Here is a 17,733-nt window from a genome sequence, read left to right on the forward strand (position 1 = left end):
TTATTTTAGGGACTTCGTGGTTGATAGTCTAAATATAAAAGATAGCAAAAAAAAACTTTTTATATAAGTTATAAATTGTTTTCATCCCTTTTTTGTTACAAGCTTTTTGCTTTTGCCTAGGGCTAACCTTTCTGGTTCAAAATTCTAAGTTTGTAACTCATTCTAAATAAATAAAATATTACCGTTATTAGCAGGATCAATTTGCAGTAGCCTCTTATCAACATTTCTTTCGTGCAGCAACTCTTTAGGCAACCATTTATGGAGACCAAATGAGAATTCCATCTACACAACAAAAGAAAACACAAGTTAGTTAGTTAGTTATGAACCAAATGATGCATGAGATAGTATCCGTCAGAATTGATTTATTTGAGCTTATTTATTAACATAAATAAGCCCTTGTAAAAATGTTGGATAGAGCTTATGAAGCTTATTTCCATTTGTTCTCTTGGATAGAGTATGAAAACATATTATTTTTAATAATTTAGTTTGAAATGCAAATTGAGTTGGTTTGAGTGATCGAATTCGCATATTAACTAAAACTCTTATAAATACTAAAGCTAGCTTATTTTATCATTAAAAAATACAAGAAATTCGAAACAATCACGTACTCTAACACATAATTTTTTTCCTTAAAATATGTTTGTAATTTCAAAATTACTGTTTAAACCATGTATATATTCTAATGTATTCAAACCATCTTCCCTTAATTTGATTCCTAATTGGCATTTGCTAGAAAAGATGCACCAAATGCTTTCAGAACTCTTTTATAATCAGATAGGGCATTCAAAGATCTAAGGAATTTGAAACAGGCCAGCCACCCACTATGTTGCATCTTTGAAGTAGCACTCTCTCTGCTTTGAGATATAATATATATCAAACATAATATTTGTCATTTACATCAAAAATTATATGCATGACACAATTTCAATGGTTTTCATCAGCCACACAATTTCAATGGTTTTCATCAGCCACACAATTTCAATGGATTTTATTAGCCACTACCCCGTGATTTTCGCCATAATGAATAGAAAACCATTTTTTTTTCTTTATAAAAGTGTATTTTCATGACATGCGTAAGCAAAATTTGTCATACTATATAACATTCTTGAATTGATAAATGCACATAAGTAATTGAGTGACTTATAGCAAACGACGTTTTCATAATATAACATTCTAAAAAAAGGATTATGGAATTATTAGAATTTGAATTGATATACGTTCATAAGTAGCTGAGAAGAATGCATGACAATAAGAGATTTTACTGATGGCTGACCATACATGGTGATTATTATTTGGAAGCGTTACATGCTCCCAAGTGGGATTCTTGTGTTTGTTGCCAATTTTCTCTCTTAAAATTTAAGAATTTTCCCTTTAAGTTTCATCTACAACAAATGTGTCCAACCCAAATGATATGGCCTTTTTTATAAGCTTTTGTTATAATTCATCATGATATTTCCCCTCTACTACTGATACCTCCTGATGAAATTCAACAAGATACCTAGCAGCTAAAGCGGCATGAAGTGCCGCGCCATAAGGAAGTGCATCTTCATTGATTTTGAAATACGGTGAATGCGGCAAATGAAGACGTTCGACGGAGGGATTCTCCATTCCAAGGAGGAAGATGTATCCCGGCAAAGCCTGTTGATAGAACGCAAAGTCCTCTGATCCCATCACCGGTTGCATGTCCTTAACTTTATCAACACCAAGCACACTCCCGGCGATACTTTGGAAATAGCCATGCAAGCCACCATTGTTTATAGTTGGAGGGGATAAACCCATCTCTTCTTCAAGGAAGCTGACTGTTGCATTGCATCTGTGGACAGCAGCCTGTCCTGTGATAACCTACACAAACGAAACAGTCTCAGCGCCTAACAAGGGTTCATGTCTATCACAATCCGAATTCGAATCCAGAACATCTCCTTAATGTATGTTGTTTAACAATATGTGTAGCAAATATTGATGATGCAAGAAATAAATAGAGCTCATTATTTCCATTTACAGGACAAAACGAATCTATTTTTCTTCATAACGGACCTGCTCAATCCGGCTTCTCAGTTGCTTTAAGCTTTTGTCCGAAAAAACTCGGAAGGTGCCACCAATTGTGACAGAATCTGGAATAACATTGAATGCACCGCCTCCTTGAAATTTTGCTACAGTCACAACCTGTGAGCATCATATTCAAAAATCATCGTAAACAGATAATGTTGTGGTATGTTTCCCAGATTTTTTTCCTTGGTTCACAAGATAATGTGATAAGTTAGAGCTCATCTAAGTAGAAGTCCCAAAAGAATACAAAGCTTTTAATGCTTCAAACAATGATAATTTGATAACAAGGATATGGTGTCAAATTAAGTAAAGTGACAAAAAGGTGTAAGTGATGCTTCTAAACTAAAAGTAGATAACATAAAAGAGTGACAGAAAACTAGGGAAGTCAAGAATTGTTAAAGAAAATGGTTTGCTGAGATGGACTCTGCCAATGCTCTCCTTTTGTATCCATTTGTTTTTTCTAATTCCCATTTAGGGTCCATTTGATAAATATAACAAGAGACATGATATAAATAAGTTATCATATCAATTAAGGGTTTGATGAACCAATAGAATATCATAAGTTAATCCAAAACTCTATTTTATTGTGTCTCTTTATTTGAAATTTTTATCATAAATATGAGTTGGGTTAGAAACTAACATGATATGATAAGAACAGTAATTTACTAAATTACTCTTATAAAATATAATTTAAAATATAACAAAATATAAATATAATAACAATTTATAAAATACAATCTAAAATAAAATAAGAATTAAATATAATAAAATATAAATATAAAAAAAATATGATTTTATCACAAGGGTAGTTTTGTCTTTTAATATAATTTAATAAATTAGTATTCAAAATTATAAAAATATGAAAATCAATTGTAATTTTAAAATAAATATAATTTTTTTATAAGGTTAATTTTGCCATTTACATGTATCATATCTTTATTTAGATTATCTAACAAATAAAATAGAATTATTTAGTTACTCGTAATTTTTTTTTTAAAATTAAATTGTTTATTTAATAGAGTCAATGGATAGTTTTTAATATAAAATTATTTCATTACTTATTTAGTTTTTTAGTATTTTTTGTTAATTTATCATATTTAAAAATAATTTGAAAAAATAATACTTATGTAATCGTTCATAATAGTAAATTTGTTATTTAAAAATGGTATATCTTATATCATGTCATAATGAGATGTGTACCAAATATATGACAAAATAAAATGTTGTTATCATGAGTGTATTATTGTCACAGACATATGTAGTTACATTACATTTCTTCCAATTTTCAAATGATTATCAAAGTCCTTGCCGTGTTTGTGTTAGTGTTGCATAGCATACAAGATAGGGTGGCAGCTTTGACAGTGACGGATTCAAAGAATGGTGCAAACTAAGTTCTAATGAGCAGTTAGAAAGGAAAGCAATGAATGATATAAGATGTTCACCTGGGAATCCAGGGGATCGGCCTCGCGAGAAACAATATGTTGTAAGCTAACAATCACATTGGAAGCTGCCAATATGGGGTCAATAGAATGTTGAGGAATGGCAGCATGGCCTCCTTTGCCGCTTATTATTGCTTCAAAGAAGCCACTTCCTGCAAACAAAGGACCAGACCTAGATGCCACTTCACCTAAACGTAAGTTATGATTGACATGTAGTCCAAATATGGCAGAGACATTTTCTAAGACTCCAGCATCTACAACTTTCTTAGCCCCACCAGCTCCTTCTTCTGCCGGTTGAAAAACAAGAACAACAGTTCCCTATACAAAATAAGAAATTATATAACGGATCCATAGAAGGATGAAACCAGACGAACAACTTCATTCAGAAAGGAAAAAAAAGTTTTAATTCTTTTTCAGTCTTTTGACTATGTGTTGGTTAGAATTCCAACAATAATTGATGCATTGACTTATGTTTCAAAGACTTAAGCAGTATGCCATATGATATGATGACTATAACATGCAAAGTTGGGATTGTGAGAACTCAAAATTTGGCAAAAGTTTGACAATATGCAAATGTAAGAAACAAAAATCATGTTTTGAATTTGACTTGGTTGAAATAAAAACACAGAATAATCTTAAACAGCAAATTGTTTAATATAATTGGCCATGGACCCATGTTTTCTGTCAAAAGCAGATTCAAAAATTTCTCCTTTGTTCGAAAAATCTGACACGCATAACTTTGTGATATTCATGTTTTTGTTTTTGTTGTGACATATAGCAATGTTGTTGTTTAAACTGCGGTCCACAACTGTTATTGTGACTGCAATAAGGTTTCAAAAGTTTCCGCGACTATAGCAACCTAACTGCACAAATTTTCATAATGTTTCTAGTTTCTGCAATTGAATGGCATGCTTGGTTTCAAAACAACACACCGATATTACTTTATTTTCTGTTTTCATACTCTCTACACAAGTAATTGAAACTAGAAAATAAAGCAAAAACAGGCAACATTTTTGTAATTAAAAATGTAAACAGAAAATGCAGATAGAAAACTTTTTCCTCAAACCAAAGAGGTAGCAATTGCAAGTTGCAACAGCAACCTATGTTAAAACATAAAACCTTCAAAATCACACATGTTCTTGAGAAGAAGTAACCTCCTCAAATTCCAATTTTATTTCAAAATCAGTAGTGCATCAACAAAGCATAAAAGAAAATAATCAGAGCATGAAATTATCTCATGTATGAAGAACAATGAACATTAAAAATAAAAATAAAAACATACTGGTAACTCTTTCTCAAGGCCCTTGAGAATCTTTGCAGCACCAAGAAGCATAGCAACATGAGCATCATGACCACATGCATGCATCTTTCCAGGTACTTTACTCTTGTGCTCCCACTCCACCAATTCCTAAGTTTAACAAAACAAAAATCAATAAAATATAGCAAAAAAAAAACAATATCCTCATAGAAATACAACACAACCCAAAAATTGCAAAAAGGGTTGAACTTAGAATTGCAAAGTTTTCATTTTTCAACAAACCCAAATTAAAAATCCATCATAACAATTAAAAAACCAAAACCCTCATAAAAAAATGTAAACCTGCATGAGAAGAGCATCCATGTCAGCTCTGAGTGCAACAAAAGGAGGAAGACCAGTTCCTATGTAACCAATAACACCTGTGACTGCAACTGGGTGTTTATAAGGAATACCCAATTCATCCAATTTTGCTCTAATCAACTCACTGGTTTCAAATTCCTCATAAGCCAATTCTGGTTTCTCATGAATCTTCCTCCTTATATCCACCATCCAATCAAAAACTTGAGGGTTTTTGGCTAAATCAAGGAACTTGTTGATTGGCAAGTTGTCATTTGAAGTGGAAGAGGAATTTGAGAAGATTGGTAAAAAGCAATTGAAAATGATGAAGAACAAGTTCACCCATTTGAAGAAATCCATGAATGATTTCAACTTTGAAGTAGGAAAGAGAAGAGAAAGATGTTTGAGAAAGCAACAAATACTCAAAACTCAATATATATGCTGTGGGACAACAGCAAGTAGTAGCAGAAACAGTTGTTGGAGTATTATTGTTCTTCTTTTTTTTTTTTTACACCATTGTTTTTATTTATTTTATTTTGAATAAATGATTAATATTACCATAAATTCTTACGTGATCTTTTGTTTTTTTAATTATAATATTATTGTTACATTAATCTTCCTTTAGGGGAATTAATTAATTTATTATTTGATAAAAGGAGTGTATTAATTAGTCTTTGCCTAAGAATCCATAAAAAGGATTTTTTTTTTTCTTAGATTGTGGACTCATTTGCTATTTATTATAAAAAATAAATTTAACATTCTAAATTTAAAGATTTTATAAAAATAAAATAGAAATTGTTTCTTTGTTTATTATGATAAAAAATAACTTTTTAAAAATCAATTATAAAAAATTGTTTCTATAAAAAAAAATACTCAAAAATAGTTTTAATTATTTTTATATTTTAAACTTTTTTTAAGTGTGATAAACAAATGAAAATTTCTAAAATAACTGTTTAAGAAAAATATAACAAACAAACTCTATAAAACTAAATGTATTTAAGTAAATATATTTGACTTTTATATATTTAAGGTATATGATTGAATTAAACAACAAAAAAATGAATTATTGTTGTTGGTAGAGAATATCTATATAGTAATAATAAACATTATTAACAAATAAAAAACAATATTATTTGATATGATATAAAAATAATATTTAGTATCATCTAGCACACCCAATATAATTGATCGGTCACTTTTTCATATCCTTATCCTTATTTTACACAATTACATGGAGAGATGTGTTAAAATAACACATTAATTATAAGTTTATTTTTGTAAGTATATACTATTTTGTTGTAATTTATTTTACTATAATTTTATTTTTAGTGTTTGTTTCTTTTAAAATACTATTATATCATATGTTTTATTTATATAATTTTTGCGTGAATTATTTTTTGACATGGAAAGTTAAAATAAGATATATATAAAATATAATAAATTTATAAATACATTTTATTACAATAAAAATAGTAAATAGAGAGACAGGAGACACTGATTTTCAATAAAGAAAATAATATATATATAAAGACAATTTTTCACTTTGTCCAAAAATATTATTTTTATTATATAGAAATAATAATTAAAAATAAAAATAAAATTTAAATTGCAACCTGAAAAACGATGAACATGTGCATTTGAAACTGCGGCTAGTGTAGTTGTTTGTGTCTTGGTCGTGTCAGGAAGTCCACATCCCAGCATGTCACTATTTCCAATTCTCGATCACTTTGACTGCCTTACCATTATTTTCTTATTAAAAACATTTTAGAAATGCCAATGGTGATTTTTTTATTATTATATCTTTTTGTTTTTAAATTTTCAAAATACCTTATTTTAAAAACTACGTGAATACTTTATTTATTTATTTTTTTTAAGTAAGAGGTCATTCTATATAGAAGCAATCATTTGAAGTAAATTTTACAAAATGTAATAGAAAGACATTCCTAAGGAAGCGACCTGTAACTACTTTTTTCTTAGAAGCAATCTGTAACTACTGTTTTTTTTTTTAAGTGACATGTAATTAACTATTAAAAAATAATAATAACCACATGTCGCTTTCCCATAAAATGATCTCTTAATTAAAAAAAAGTAGAATATTTAGAAAATATACAGAAAATAGTATTATAATTAACTTCCATATACAAGAAATAGTATTATACTAAAAACGATTTATATAATTTTTCTAGAAGATACAGAAAATAATATTATAATTAACTCTCATAATTTTTTTAAGTTCAAGTGTTATATTCAAATTTTAAATAAGACTCAACTTAACAATTTTAATATTTATGAATTAAACTGAAACTGAATGTAATATTTGGTATCATTCATAGAAGTCAATTAAGATTCTACCATATATTATGAGAAAATATATATATATACACCAAGATATGAGTAAATAATTACATAACGAACTGCATAAATAGTAAAATATAAATATTATACAAAAAATATTGCTAAGAACATACTGTATTTTTTAAGAAAAACAATTATTTAATTAAGAACTTTTAAAGAAAAATAGTTATTTACCTGAGTACGTTTTTAACTTATTTTTCCAAATGTGTGCTTTTACTATTTTTAATGTTTGGAAAAATCAGTCTATTAAAAGAAAATTCATAATCATTTCTCACCATACTGGCATAGTCCTTATACATGATAATTCATAATATGTAGATGCTTTCTTACATAGAACCAAAAAATATAATTATACGTTTAAAAATATTAATCTATCCTAAACATAGGAAACCTATAAGATTATGTTATCTAAACTATATACAAAATTTATTAAAAATTGATATTATTATTCTACTTTTTCCTTATTATATTGGTTATAAAAAAAGTGAAAAAATAATTAGTAATATTATGATATGAAAATAGTTGATGTATTTAAAAATTTAAATAAACTCCTATAAACGTTATAAATTATTTTTAAAAAATTGTTGATTGTCTCCATAAATAAACACAGGTCTTTTCAACTATTTTATCTTATTTTATTAAACAAAAATATTTGAAGGTTGCACTATTTGAAAAATGGTTAAAGTCAAACACATTGTTAGTAGAGTTCTCATGTTATAAAGTATTGAAATTAATATGCATTTTGTCGGTATAATTAGTACCAATCTTTATAATATATCATTCTATTTGTATAAAATTCTATGCCTATACACGATTTCATCATCTCTCTTGTGCTAGCTCGTATTGGGAGGTGTATGTTATGGTACAGTGTAATGTTCCAAACTGTTATAATGTATTTAGAAATTCAAATGAACTCTTGTAAAAAGTGACTTAGAAATTTTAAAGACATTCAAATGCACACATTATCTCTCTCAATTCACAAATCTTCCACCAAGATAAGATTACAATTTTTTCAATAAAATATGACCAAAATCTACCAACTTAATTAATTAAGCACAACCATCGTCAATATTAACAAATTCTCATACTTCGTCTATATGAAAAAATAAAATAAAATTGAAGGTACATGCATTTACTTCTAGATTCAACAAATTTGAAATAAAAAATCACCGCTAACAATATGAAAAAATTTATATATTGATTTTTTCAAACAATTATATAAAAAAATTAATGGATACGAGAAAACCCGCGAATGTGATCATCTAAATAAATTTAATTCGCAATTTAACTCAACTCATTCAAGTTCAGATTTAAACCGAACTAATCAATTGAAGTTCAATTATGTTCGATTTATATAGTGAATTTAACATTTTGAATTTATGAATTTAAAATTTTAACTATATTATTATTGATATATAGTTAAAATTTAGTTGTTGGACTATGTTTAATAATTTGTTGTTAATTTAATTAGTCTGTTGTTTTTGTGAATATACTTTAAGTTCTAAATGGTATATTGTGATATAGTTTTGTTATTTTTTAGATGTTTAAATATTTAAAATTTAATTACATTTTCTTAAATAAAAATTGATTTTTCTTTATTATCAACCCAATCCAACTCGTTTATAATCGAATTAGTTTGATTTGTGTTTGATGAAAAAATAAAGTGTTTAATCCAAAAAAAGTTATTCAGCTTGAATATTGAATTTGGGAAAAAAAACAATATAACTCAACTCATGTACATGGATTTGTTGGTTATAGATTAAGAAAAATAATTTTGATATTTCAATAATAAATCCGTTTGTTTTAGGATTTTTAAAAATTGATTTTGATTTTATATTTTTAAAAATAATTTTTAGAATTTATTTAAAAATAATTAAAATTATTTTAATTAATTTTTACATATTAAATAAAATAAAAATTCTTTTATATTTGATTAAAAATCAATAATAAAAAATGATTTTTTTATAACATGTCAAAAACAGTTTTTTATTTTAAATAATTTTATATTATTTTTAAGATTCTTCTTTTATTAAAAAATTACGCAAACTTTTGAAAGTAACTATTTTAACGGAAAAAATACGTAACAAAACTCTTAAACTGTACGAGAAATTTCATAAAAACATATGAAATGAGAAAATTGCTCATGTGGGTCAATGAAGGGCCCAAAAGCAAAAATAAACCCTATATCCCCAATTTTTGTTCTTGGATTTTGCATTTTCAATATTGATCGTTGGGAACCTAACTTCTGATATTCGGTTATCACAACAGTTCGTTCACCTTCATTTTCAATTATTCGCTTCGTTACCCTTAATTTGATTCTAAGGTATTTTATTCTTCAACACTTTCATCACATTGTATGTGTTTGATCGATTTCTTTGTTTTTCCAACACCCTAAATTCATGTAATTTACATGATCATGAATTCGTTGACACCATTTATTTTTATTTTTAATTTTCAATTTTTTTTATGTATTGCATCGCATAGAGTCGTTAATCCTAATGCTTAAAAGTTGTGGTTTTTTGTTTCGTGGTTGAGTTCATAACATTGAAGTGATTGTGATAAATAGTTTCTGCTTTCACCTTAACTGAGTTATTGAGATATAGATTAACGTTAATTGTCGCTGAGAGTCTCGGTTCTTGTGATATCTATTCATATTTTTGATTATTTCCTTCCTGTCTTGATTCCTTGTTATGATTTTTATATTAATCTGAAACATTGTGAACCTTAAGTTTTCTTTATCTGTTTCTGTTTGGTAATGGTTTGTAAAGTTTGAAGCTTGTGGGGATTAAGCAGCGTTTATTAAACTAATTAGGGTTGTCAAGGGCTGGCAGATATCTGCCCTTTCAAATGGTCTCTAGTAACGAGCCTATGCACGCATGTTCTGGAAAGAAAAGGAAACACGAGATGGGTGATAATGCTGATTGCGTCGAAGAGTGTTCTAGGCCAAAAGAAATTCAAGGGGAAAAAGATGTGATGGAGAATGATGTTAATTGTGTCAAAGAGGGTGCTAGGCTAATAGAAATTCAAGGGGAAAAATGTGAGATGAAGGATAATGCTAACTGCGCGGAAGAGGGTGGTAGGCCAAAAGAAATTCAAGGGGAAAAAGATGAGATGGAGGATAATGCTAACTGTGTTGAAGAGGGTGCTGAGCCAAAAGAAATTCAAGGGGGAATGGAGTTGGAGAAAACGGCACAGAGTGTGGAATCCATGGATCGTATATCACATTTGCCTGATCACGTCATTCATCAAATTCTTTCCCTCCTTCGAAATGTGAAGGATGCAATCCGAACCAGTAGTTTTTCCAAGAGATGGAGATCACTGTGGTATTCCTATGGAGTGTTGATTTTTGATGAACACAAGTTTGCTGCTGGAATTGAACCTGAAGATGGCAGTAATAAGGAAAGTATGTTTAGAGATTATGTAACTGACACTCTGCGTACGTACCTTGAAAAATGTTCGCAGATACAGAAATTGTTGCTACATATGACCTCCTATGACTTAGTAGATACTCCAGTTGTGGACAGCTGGCTAACTTTTTCCTTCGCAGCAAATATAAAAGAACTAGATCTCCATATTGGCTTCAAGGATAGCAAGCGCTATACTGTTCCAGACATTGTCTTTTCCTCCCAAACATTGACCGGGCTAAGGATAAGTGGTTGCATACTGCAAAGTTGCAGCAATATAACACTTCCTCACCTGCAGAAACTTTATCTACGAAAAATTCACCTAGCTGAGCACATTGTTCTAAATCTGATATCCTGCTGCCCTTCAATAGAGGATTTAAGATTCATACAGTGCTCAGGTTTGAAATACTTGTTTGTTTATAATCTTATCAGTCTCAACAGAGTTGAGATCCACAACTGCAATCAACTGAAAAATGTTGATATCTGTGCTCCTAATCTTGACACATTTTGGTTTTCTGGCAAGAAATCGACGCCTTGCAAAGTTAGTTTGGAACTCTGTAAATCTCTGAAAAAGTTGACGATAGAGCATCCACAGGTGACTCGTGACTTTTGTGAAAATCAGTACTTCAAATTTCCATTACTTGAAAAATTGGATCTTTGTATTTCCGACAAGATGAAATCTATTTCAATATTTAACCCATGTCTTAAGAGACTTGCTTTAAAAGGATGCAAGAAGTTGAGTTATGCTCAAATAGTTGCTCCTAATCTTGTTTCTTTTGAGTTGAAGGGTGAAAGCATGCCATTTGTTGACTTTTTCCCTTTCTGCCTCACTGATGCCAAACTTTCTTTTGAATCTAAAACTGAAGGTAGAGATGTTGGACTTGGACATGGTAATAAACTATGGTTTATGATGAGGCCTTTTATATCGAGGTTCAATCCTGAAGGATTTAAATTGGTCATTCATTCTAATAAGGTAATGTTCTTCTAAATTCCTACTATTATATATCGTAGTTGGTTGGCTTCCTTGATGAAATGGCGTTGCCTTATTTTTCTCACTTGGCTTATTCCCAGAATATTATTATTCATGAAGATTTGAACACAGTCAAATACCCTCCATTGCCCAACCTGGGCTTTGAAATTATCAAAGCATCAGCATGTCTGGAGGATATTTTGTATGGTTTATTGCGGACATTGCATCCAGTTTCTGTATCTGTAATTTCTTCCTCCGACAGCAAATTCCCTGAGGTATGGCAGCTCATTCTTTTTCGGTTTTTCAATACTCAAGATCTCTATAGCACCAACAATTTTGATCCAAGGCGTGTCTCAATGTTCAACATGACACCAACATATTTATTACATTAAATTAATTTATTTTCTCAAATAATTACTGGTGTCGAGGTATCAATGTTGTGTCTGGTGTCAGTGTCAATATCTATGATTCATAGCACAAGATACGTCCATTTTGATTTTTAAAATATTTGTTATCAGCGATTAAGCGGCATTTTACTTGCTGAAAGCCTACTTGTATTGTTTTTGCTATTAACTTTTAAATGACTTGATTGCAGTCAGTGTATGAAATGATAAAGATCAAAGACGAGGATGATCCAGTCTGTTGCAGATATAACACTTCAAAAAATAAATGCTGGCGGCATTTCTTGAAGGATGTTAAGTTTGAGAACTGGGAAGAAATGCTTGATGTCGGCGAAGCCTCTGAAGATGTAAATACTTCTACTTTGTATTTTTGGTTGCAGTTGTCATATACAACAATGCCGTGTCAGATGAGAAATCTTGGATTATCGTGGAATTCTCACCAACCTGATGTGGAGACATGAAAGAGATTTATTTAGTCATTGATTGACAGAAAATTCTTTAAAGAAAGTTCTGCTTTTGGAATCAATGCCATTGGCATTTTGTATCTCTCTCTCTGTAGTTTCTTCTTTTTATTGTGATATCAAAATAAAGTTTAAGTGATCAGTGATATCTTGTTTCGAGCAACATTTTATATATTTTGAGCATGATTCTCCAGCCCTTTTAATTTGGACACCTTTATATATTTTGACCATGAAAACAGAAATATATTGTAGATTCTAGTTGATATACAGAGCACTTAATAATAAAAAATAGTATCTTTACATTGAAAAGAGAAGTCTGTCATCCCATTGCCCAATACTGGATGGTGGCCAGCTACAAATCTGCTATCACTTCATAAATTATGAAATGAAAATTAGTGAATTGACATTTGTAGTTATTATTCCTTATAACTTATTGTGCTTTATTAAAACTCAAAAGTGATATTCTTTCAAAACTGCTCGATTCAAGATACTGCACAAAGCTCCCATTGCTTATATCAACATCATTCTTCCTTAACAAATAATAGTTGTGCTTTCATACAAACCATACTTGCTTATTTCGATATCTGGAAAATACCCTCTTGCTAGTCAGATAGCCCTTATGGTAAAGAAACACAATCCTTATTGTTTTCCTTTTGTAATTTGTATTTTTAACCTTCGACAATTTTGAGTGAGCTTAATGGAGAATTGGTGTTGCCTCCATCATCTATAGCATCCCACGCATCATAACTAAAACCGTCAATTAAGCTTAAAGTACGAGGTCCATTTTAAAAAGTCTCGTAATAAACTTTTTAATATTAGATCCTTTATTAAGATAATTTTTTTAAGGTTTCGATTTATTATTTTATTATTTTATTATTTTTGTGGATCTAATTGAGAAGCTCATGCGTTTAATATTTGTCAATTTTGATTTTTATTTAAAAAATTTTTAAATTTTTTTTTTCCGAATAAATATCAAAAAAGAATTTCTCAAAAAAAAAACATTGATATATAGAAAAATATTTTAAACTGTTTTTAACAAATTTATAGTAATGACTCGTTAATTTGGCCAATTAGAAAAATGAGTGGAGGTAAACTCACAAATTTTTTAATTTGTATGAATTAATAAGTTACACATAAGGTTTATTTGATAAATTAGCAAATCCCAATAACTTGTTTTATAAAGTATATGAGAAGAAACATAAATATATACCAAGTATGACTTACACAAATTATTGGAAATAAAAAAAAAATTAGTTGTAGATACAACTTATGTAATCATTCAAGTTGTTTAATAAAAAGTAAAATGAATATGTGAATTTGGACCATTAATTAAGACATAAGCCCCATTCTGTTTTATATTTGAACATGTGAATATTATATTGCAAGGCCTGGCATTTCTGCAGCATGAGCCGGGGGGCTTTCCTGAGCCCAGCTTAGAGCATTGACCCATTCACACAACTTTATGGTCAAGTGCAGTTTTTCTTGGCGCTTTGAGCTTTATAAAGCTTATCATTACATTGTTGCTTAACTATGTGACTTTCTCTTAGAGACCTTCCACTAGAGGTGTGTACGGGTAGAGTTGAATTGTTTTTAATCAATTTCTGAATCGAACAATTTTATTTGAATTAAATTTTTAACTTATGATTTTTTCATCAAACTCAAAACAAATCAACTCGATTATAAACGGATTAGATTCGCGAGTAATAAATAAAAATATTATATCATGTCAATGAGTTAAGTTTGTGAGTTCAAAATTTTATATTCGCTATCAAAACTAAATATGATTATGTTTCAATTAATTAATTCAGATTAGGTCCAAACTTAAATGAGTTCAAATAAAAAATTAAAATATAAGTTGGACTGATATGGAGGGATACATGGTTACCAATGGATCCATAACATCACACGTTGTTCTAATTTAAACAATTGTGTTTTAGCTTGCTTAACAAATTAACCTTATTCAAGTATATGATTTTTGTGGTCACAAGTATTATCTTTCTAAATTATCTTTCTAAATATTCTATATATATAAAATTGAAGATTCTATATATCCATATATATAAAATATAAATAAAAAATTACATATATCTTAAACAAATTACATGTATCTAAAGAAGTATTTCATATACATTTAATTTAATTTATTTATATTTTATTAGAGAATAAACACGTGCTAAAATTGCTCTTACCAACCTTTTCCAAACTCTTGTTTATTATTAGTTTATTACTCATTACTCAGCTTTCAATTCAATGCGACACAAACACTCATGAACATGCACCTCTCTCGTAACCATGAGCAATGCTTGCCACGTCCACAATATTTCAACAACTTTCTTCCACCCACCACATGGTCAGTCGAAGGGTCTTAGATTTTAGGTCTAAAAAATAATAGTTATTTAATAAAAAAAAATTTACATTAAATAGTTTATGAGATAATTAATTATATTTAAATTTTATTTATAGTTATATATTAATTCAGTTGATAAAATATAGAATTTTGAGCCTTTTGTCTCATTTTTATTTAAAATTATGGCCATTATTGTTATGCGCTTTACGATTTGAATGATATACACTAAATAATTTTGATTGCCAGTTAAAATTTAGTTTTATTATATTTTAAAAATCATAAATAATGTTTATGTTAAATCTTATTTGCAATATATGTGTAAAAAATAACTTTTTATTATTATTTTTATAAGATCCATAATTTTTATATTATTATTTTGCATTTTAACAAGAGTCTCGTTTGAGTAAAAAAGTTTCATTTTTAATTACTTTTGACTTGAGATATCCATCGCATATACATTTTACTTCACGATATAAACTCATTCCTTTTTTCTATTGCCAATTAAAAATTAGTTTTATTATATATTTTTAAAATTATAAATAATATTTATTCTAAATTTTATTTGTGATATATGTATACTCAATAATTTTTTGAAGATTAATAGTTTTTATATTATTATTTCACATTTTAACAAGAATTTCATTTGAATAATTTTTTTAATCATTTTTAAGTTATCATTTTTTTACTTGAGATGCCCACCACATATTTTAGATGTTATTATATTAAATATCATGTTTTAAGTTTGAATTTAAAATTGTCTAATTATGTAATAGTTCCATTACCATTTTATTTATCTACTCTAAAAAAAACTATTTTTGTTGGAAAAACCGACGAAATAGTTAATATTTTTAGAAATTTACACATGCAATTGCGAAATCTCGAATTTGTATTTGATATATAATATTCAACTTAATAATATCAATTTTTTCTACTGAGTTAAAACTTAAATATTTTTAGATAAATATTCAATTATATAATATTTTAGAAGGTATAAATATATGCATGCTAAACTTATATTTTTATTTTGGATTTGTGCTTCGGTTTAATTTCGTGTTTCCTTTAACTGATAATTATATTATCTTGAGATATAAAAGAACAAAAGTCTACTATGATATTGATTAAAATACATTGAGTCCCATTCGTGCTTGTTTAACTTGTATATTCAATTAATTTTAATGATAATATGATGATATAACCTCCTCATATTTGAATAAGATCCAAATCAAATTCTTTTTAGCTTCTCTGAAAAAATAAGTTCTAACATTGATCAACATAAATTTATGTTTTTCCATATCCTACCATTGATTCAATATAAAATTAAGTTAATTTAGAATTAAATTAAATAAAAATACAAATAAAAGTCAATTAAAAGTGATCGAATCAAATTTTTTATGTGATCTTTATTTTATTTTATTTTATTTTATTAAAATATGATATTTATTCATTAAAAGACACAAGTTTATAAAAATACGATATTTTCATAAACATAGAAATATACAAGATATTTAATGTTAACAAAATATTTCATAAACATGGAAATATACAAAATATTAAACATGAAAATACTAAAAAATTTACCACTGAGCCGCAATTTTGAAAAATTGACTAAATTTTTTATTTTAACATCTTATTTAAAAGTTTCTCTACGTTGTTTCTTACTTTGCAAAAGACTTTTTTTATATTAAGAACTTTATTAAAAATTACATTTGGTTCTCTAGGCAAATTCATTTAACTAGCGTGTGAATCCTCACCCAAATTTATTATTGTCTACATAAATAAATTTAAACTAACAAAATTAATATAGATTTTAAACTAAATTTGATTCATTCAGATTATTTTGTAAAAAATATTAAAAAATTATTATTTGACATCATGTGATAACTACAAATAAACATATACAATAATAAATTACAATTTCTAATTTAATTTAAAGCAAATAGAATCCGTTAAACATTTATAATTTTTGAATATAATAGAAATAAAATTTTGATATTTTATTCTTTGAATAAGAAATATAAATATGATAAGTTTCAAATAATTAATACAACACATACATAGTAGTAATTTATATATTTTTTTTAATAAAAAGACATAATTGTTCATGCGATCCATTAATTTAACTTCAGTTAATACTTCAATCTTTTATCTTTTTTTCTTCTTCTCAATTTGGTCATTTATTTAATTTTAAGTAAACAATTTGATATTTTATGTCTTAAAATATTAATAATGTTATCCTTCTTTTTACAAAAATTCATCAAAATTTCTAAACAAAACTCATAAAATTAATTATCATCTTCAATATAATGCAAATTTCATCAAATTTATAATTCAAACATTCAAATAAACTCATATTTTCATTCTTTATATTTTCTAATTTTTTTAATAAATTAAATAAAGGACCAAATCAAAAAGAAAAAAAAAAGATAAAAGATTAAAGTGTTATCTCAAATTAAGTTAAGGGACCACAAGAGCAATTGTGTCTAATAAAAAATAGTATTTTTTTTGTTTGAATATGCAATGCATTAAATATTTATAATTTTTGAATATAGAAATTTGATGTTTGAATTTTTTTAATAGAAATAAAAATATGCTAATTTTTGGATAATAAATAACAAATATATTATTGAATAATCATTTTTGAATAGAAATAGGAATGTGTTAATTTTTGTATAATTAATATAAACATATATAGTAGTAAATTATAATTTTTTTAATA

At 27.4% G+C, this 17,733-nt stretch overlaps 2 protein-coding genes and 1 long non-coding RNA gene across 4 annotated transcripts; 2 read left to right on the forward strand and 1 right to left on the reverse strand.

Moving 5' to 3' along the window:
* Positions 1-1,166: 1,166 nt before the first annotated feature.
* Positions 1,167-5,602, reverse strand: LOC101500889 (IAA-amino acid hydrolase ILR1-like 4). The gene is made up of 5 exons (XM_004486742.3): positions 5,086-5,602; positions 4,768-4,893; positions 3,489-3,803; positions 2,035-2,163; positions 1,167-1,842 (listed from the first exon to the last, which is right to left on the reverse strand). The coding sequence occupies exons 1-5, from the start codon at positions 5,437-5,439 to the stop codon at positions 1,435-1,437; spliced, it is 1,332 nt and encodes a 443-aa protein (XP_004486799.1). The 5' UTR covers positions 5,440-5,602; the 3' UTR covers positions 1,167-1,434.
* Positions 1,791-4,193, forward strand: LOC105852213 (uncharacterized). Its single transcript, XR_001144015.2, has 3 exons — positions 1,791-1,925; positions 2,002-2,209; positions 3,370-4,193. It is a non-coding gene; the product is annotated as an uncharacterized lncRNA (long non-coding RNA).
* A 3,943-nt stretch (positions 5,603-9,545) lies between the features above and the next one.
* On the forward strand, positions 9,546-12,842 carry LOC101499924 (putative FBD-associated F-box protein At5g56400). Of its 2 annotated transcripts, none has more exons than XM_004486740.4 (4): positions 9,546-9,757; positions 10,203-11,811; positions 11,910-12,083; positions 12,404-12,842. In XM_004486740.4, the coding sequence occupies exons 2-4, from the start codon at positions 10,282-10,284 to the stop codon at positions 12,668-12,670; spliced, it is 1,971 nt and encodes a 656-aa protein (XP_004486797.1). In that variant the 5' UTR covers positions 9,546-9,757; positions 10,203-10,281; the 3' UTR covers positions 12,671-12,842. The 2 variants fall into 2 exon arrangements, with proteins under 2 accessions (XP_004486797.1, XP_004486798.1); XM_004486741.4 differs by having other exon boundaries at positions 10,247-11,811.
* The last annotated feature ends 4,891 nt before the right edge of the window (positions 12,843-17,733 follow it).

This window comes from Cicer arietinum, chromosome 1, assembly GCF_000331145.2.
Source record: "Cicer arietinum cultivar CDC Frontier isolate Library 1 chromosome 1, Cicar.CDCFrontier_v2.0, whole genome shotgun sequence".
Classification (NCBI taxonomy): domain Eukaryota; kingdom Viridiplantae; phylum Streptophyta; class Magnoliopsida; order Fabales; family Fabaceae; genus Cicer; species Cicer arietinum.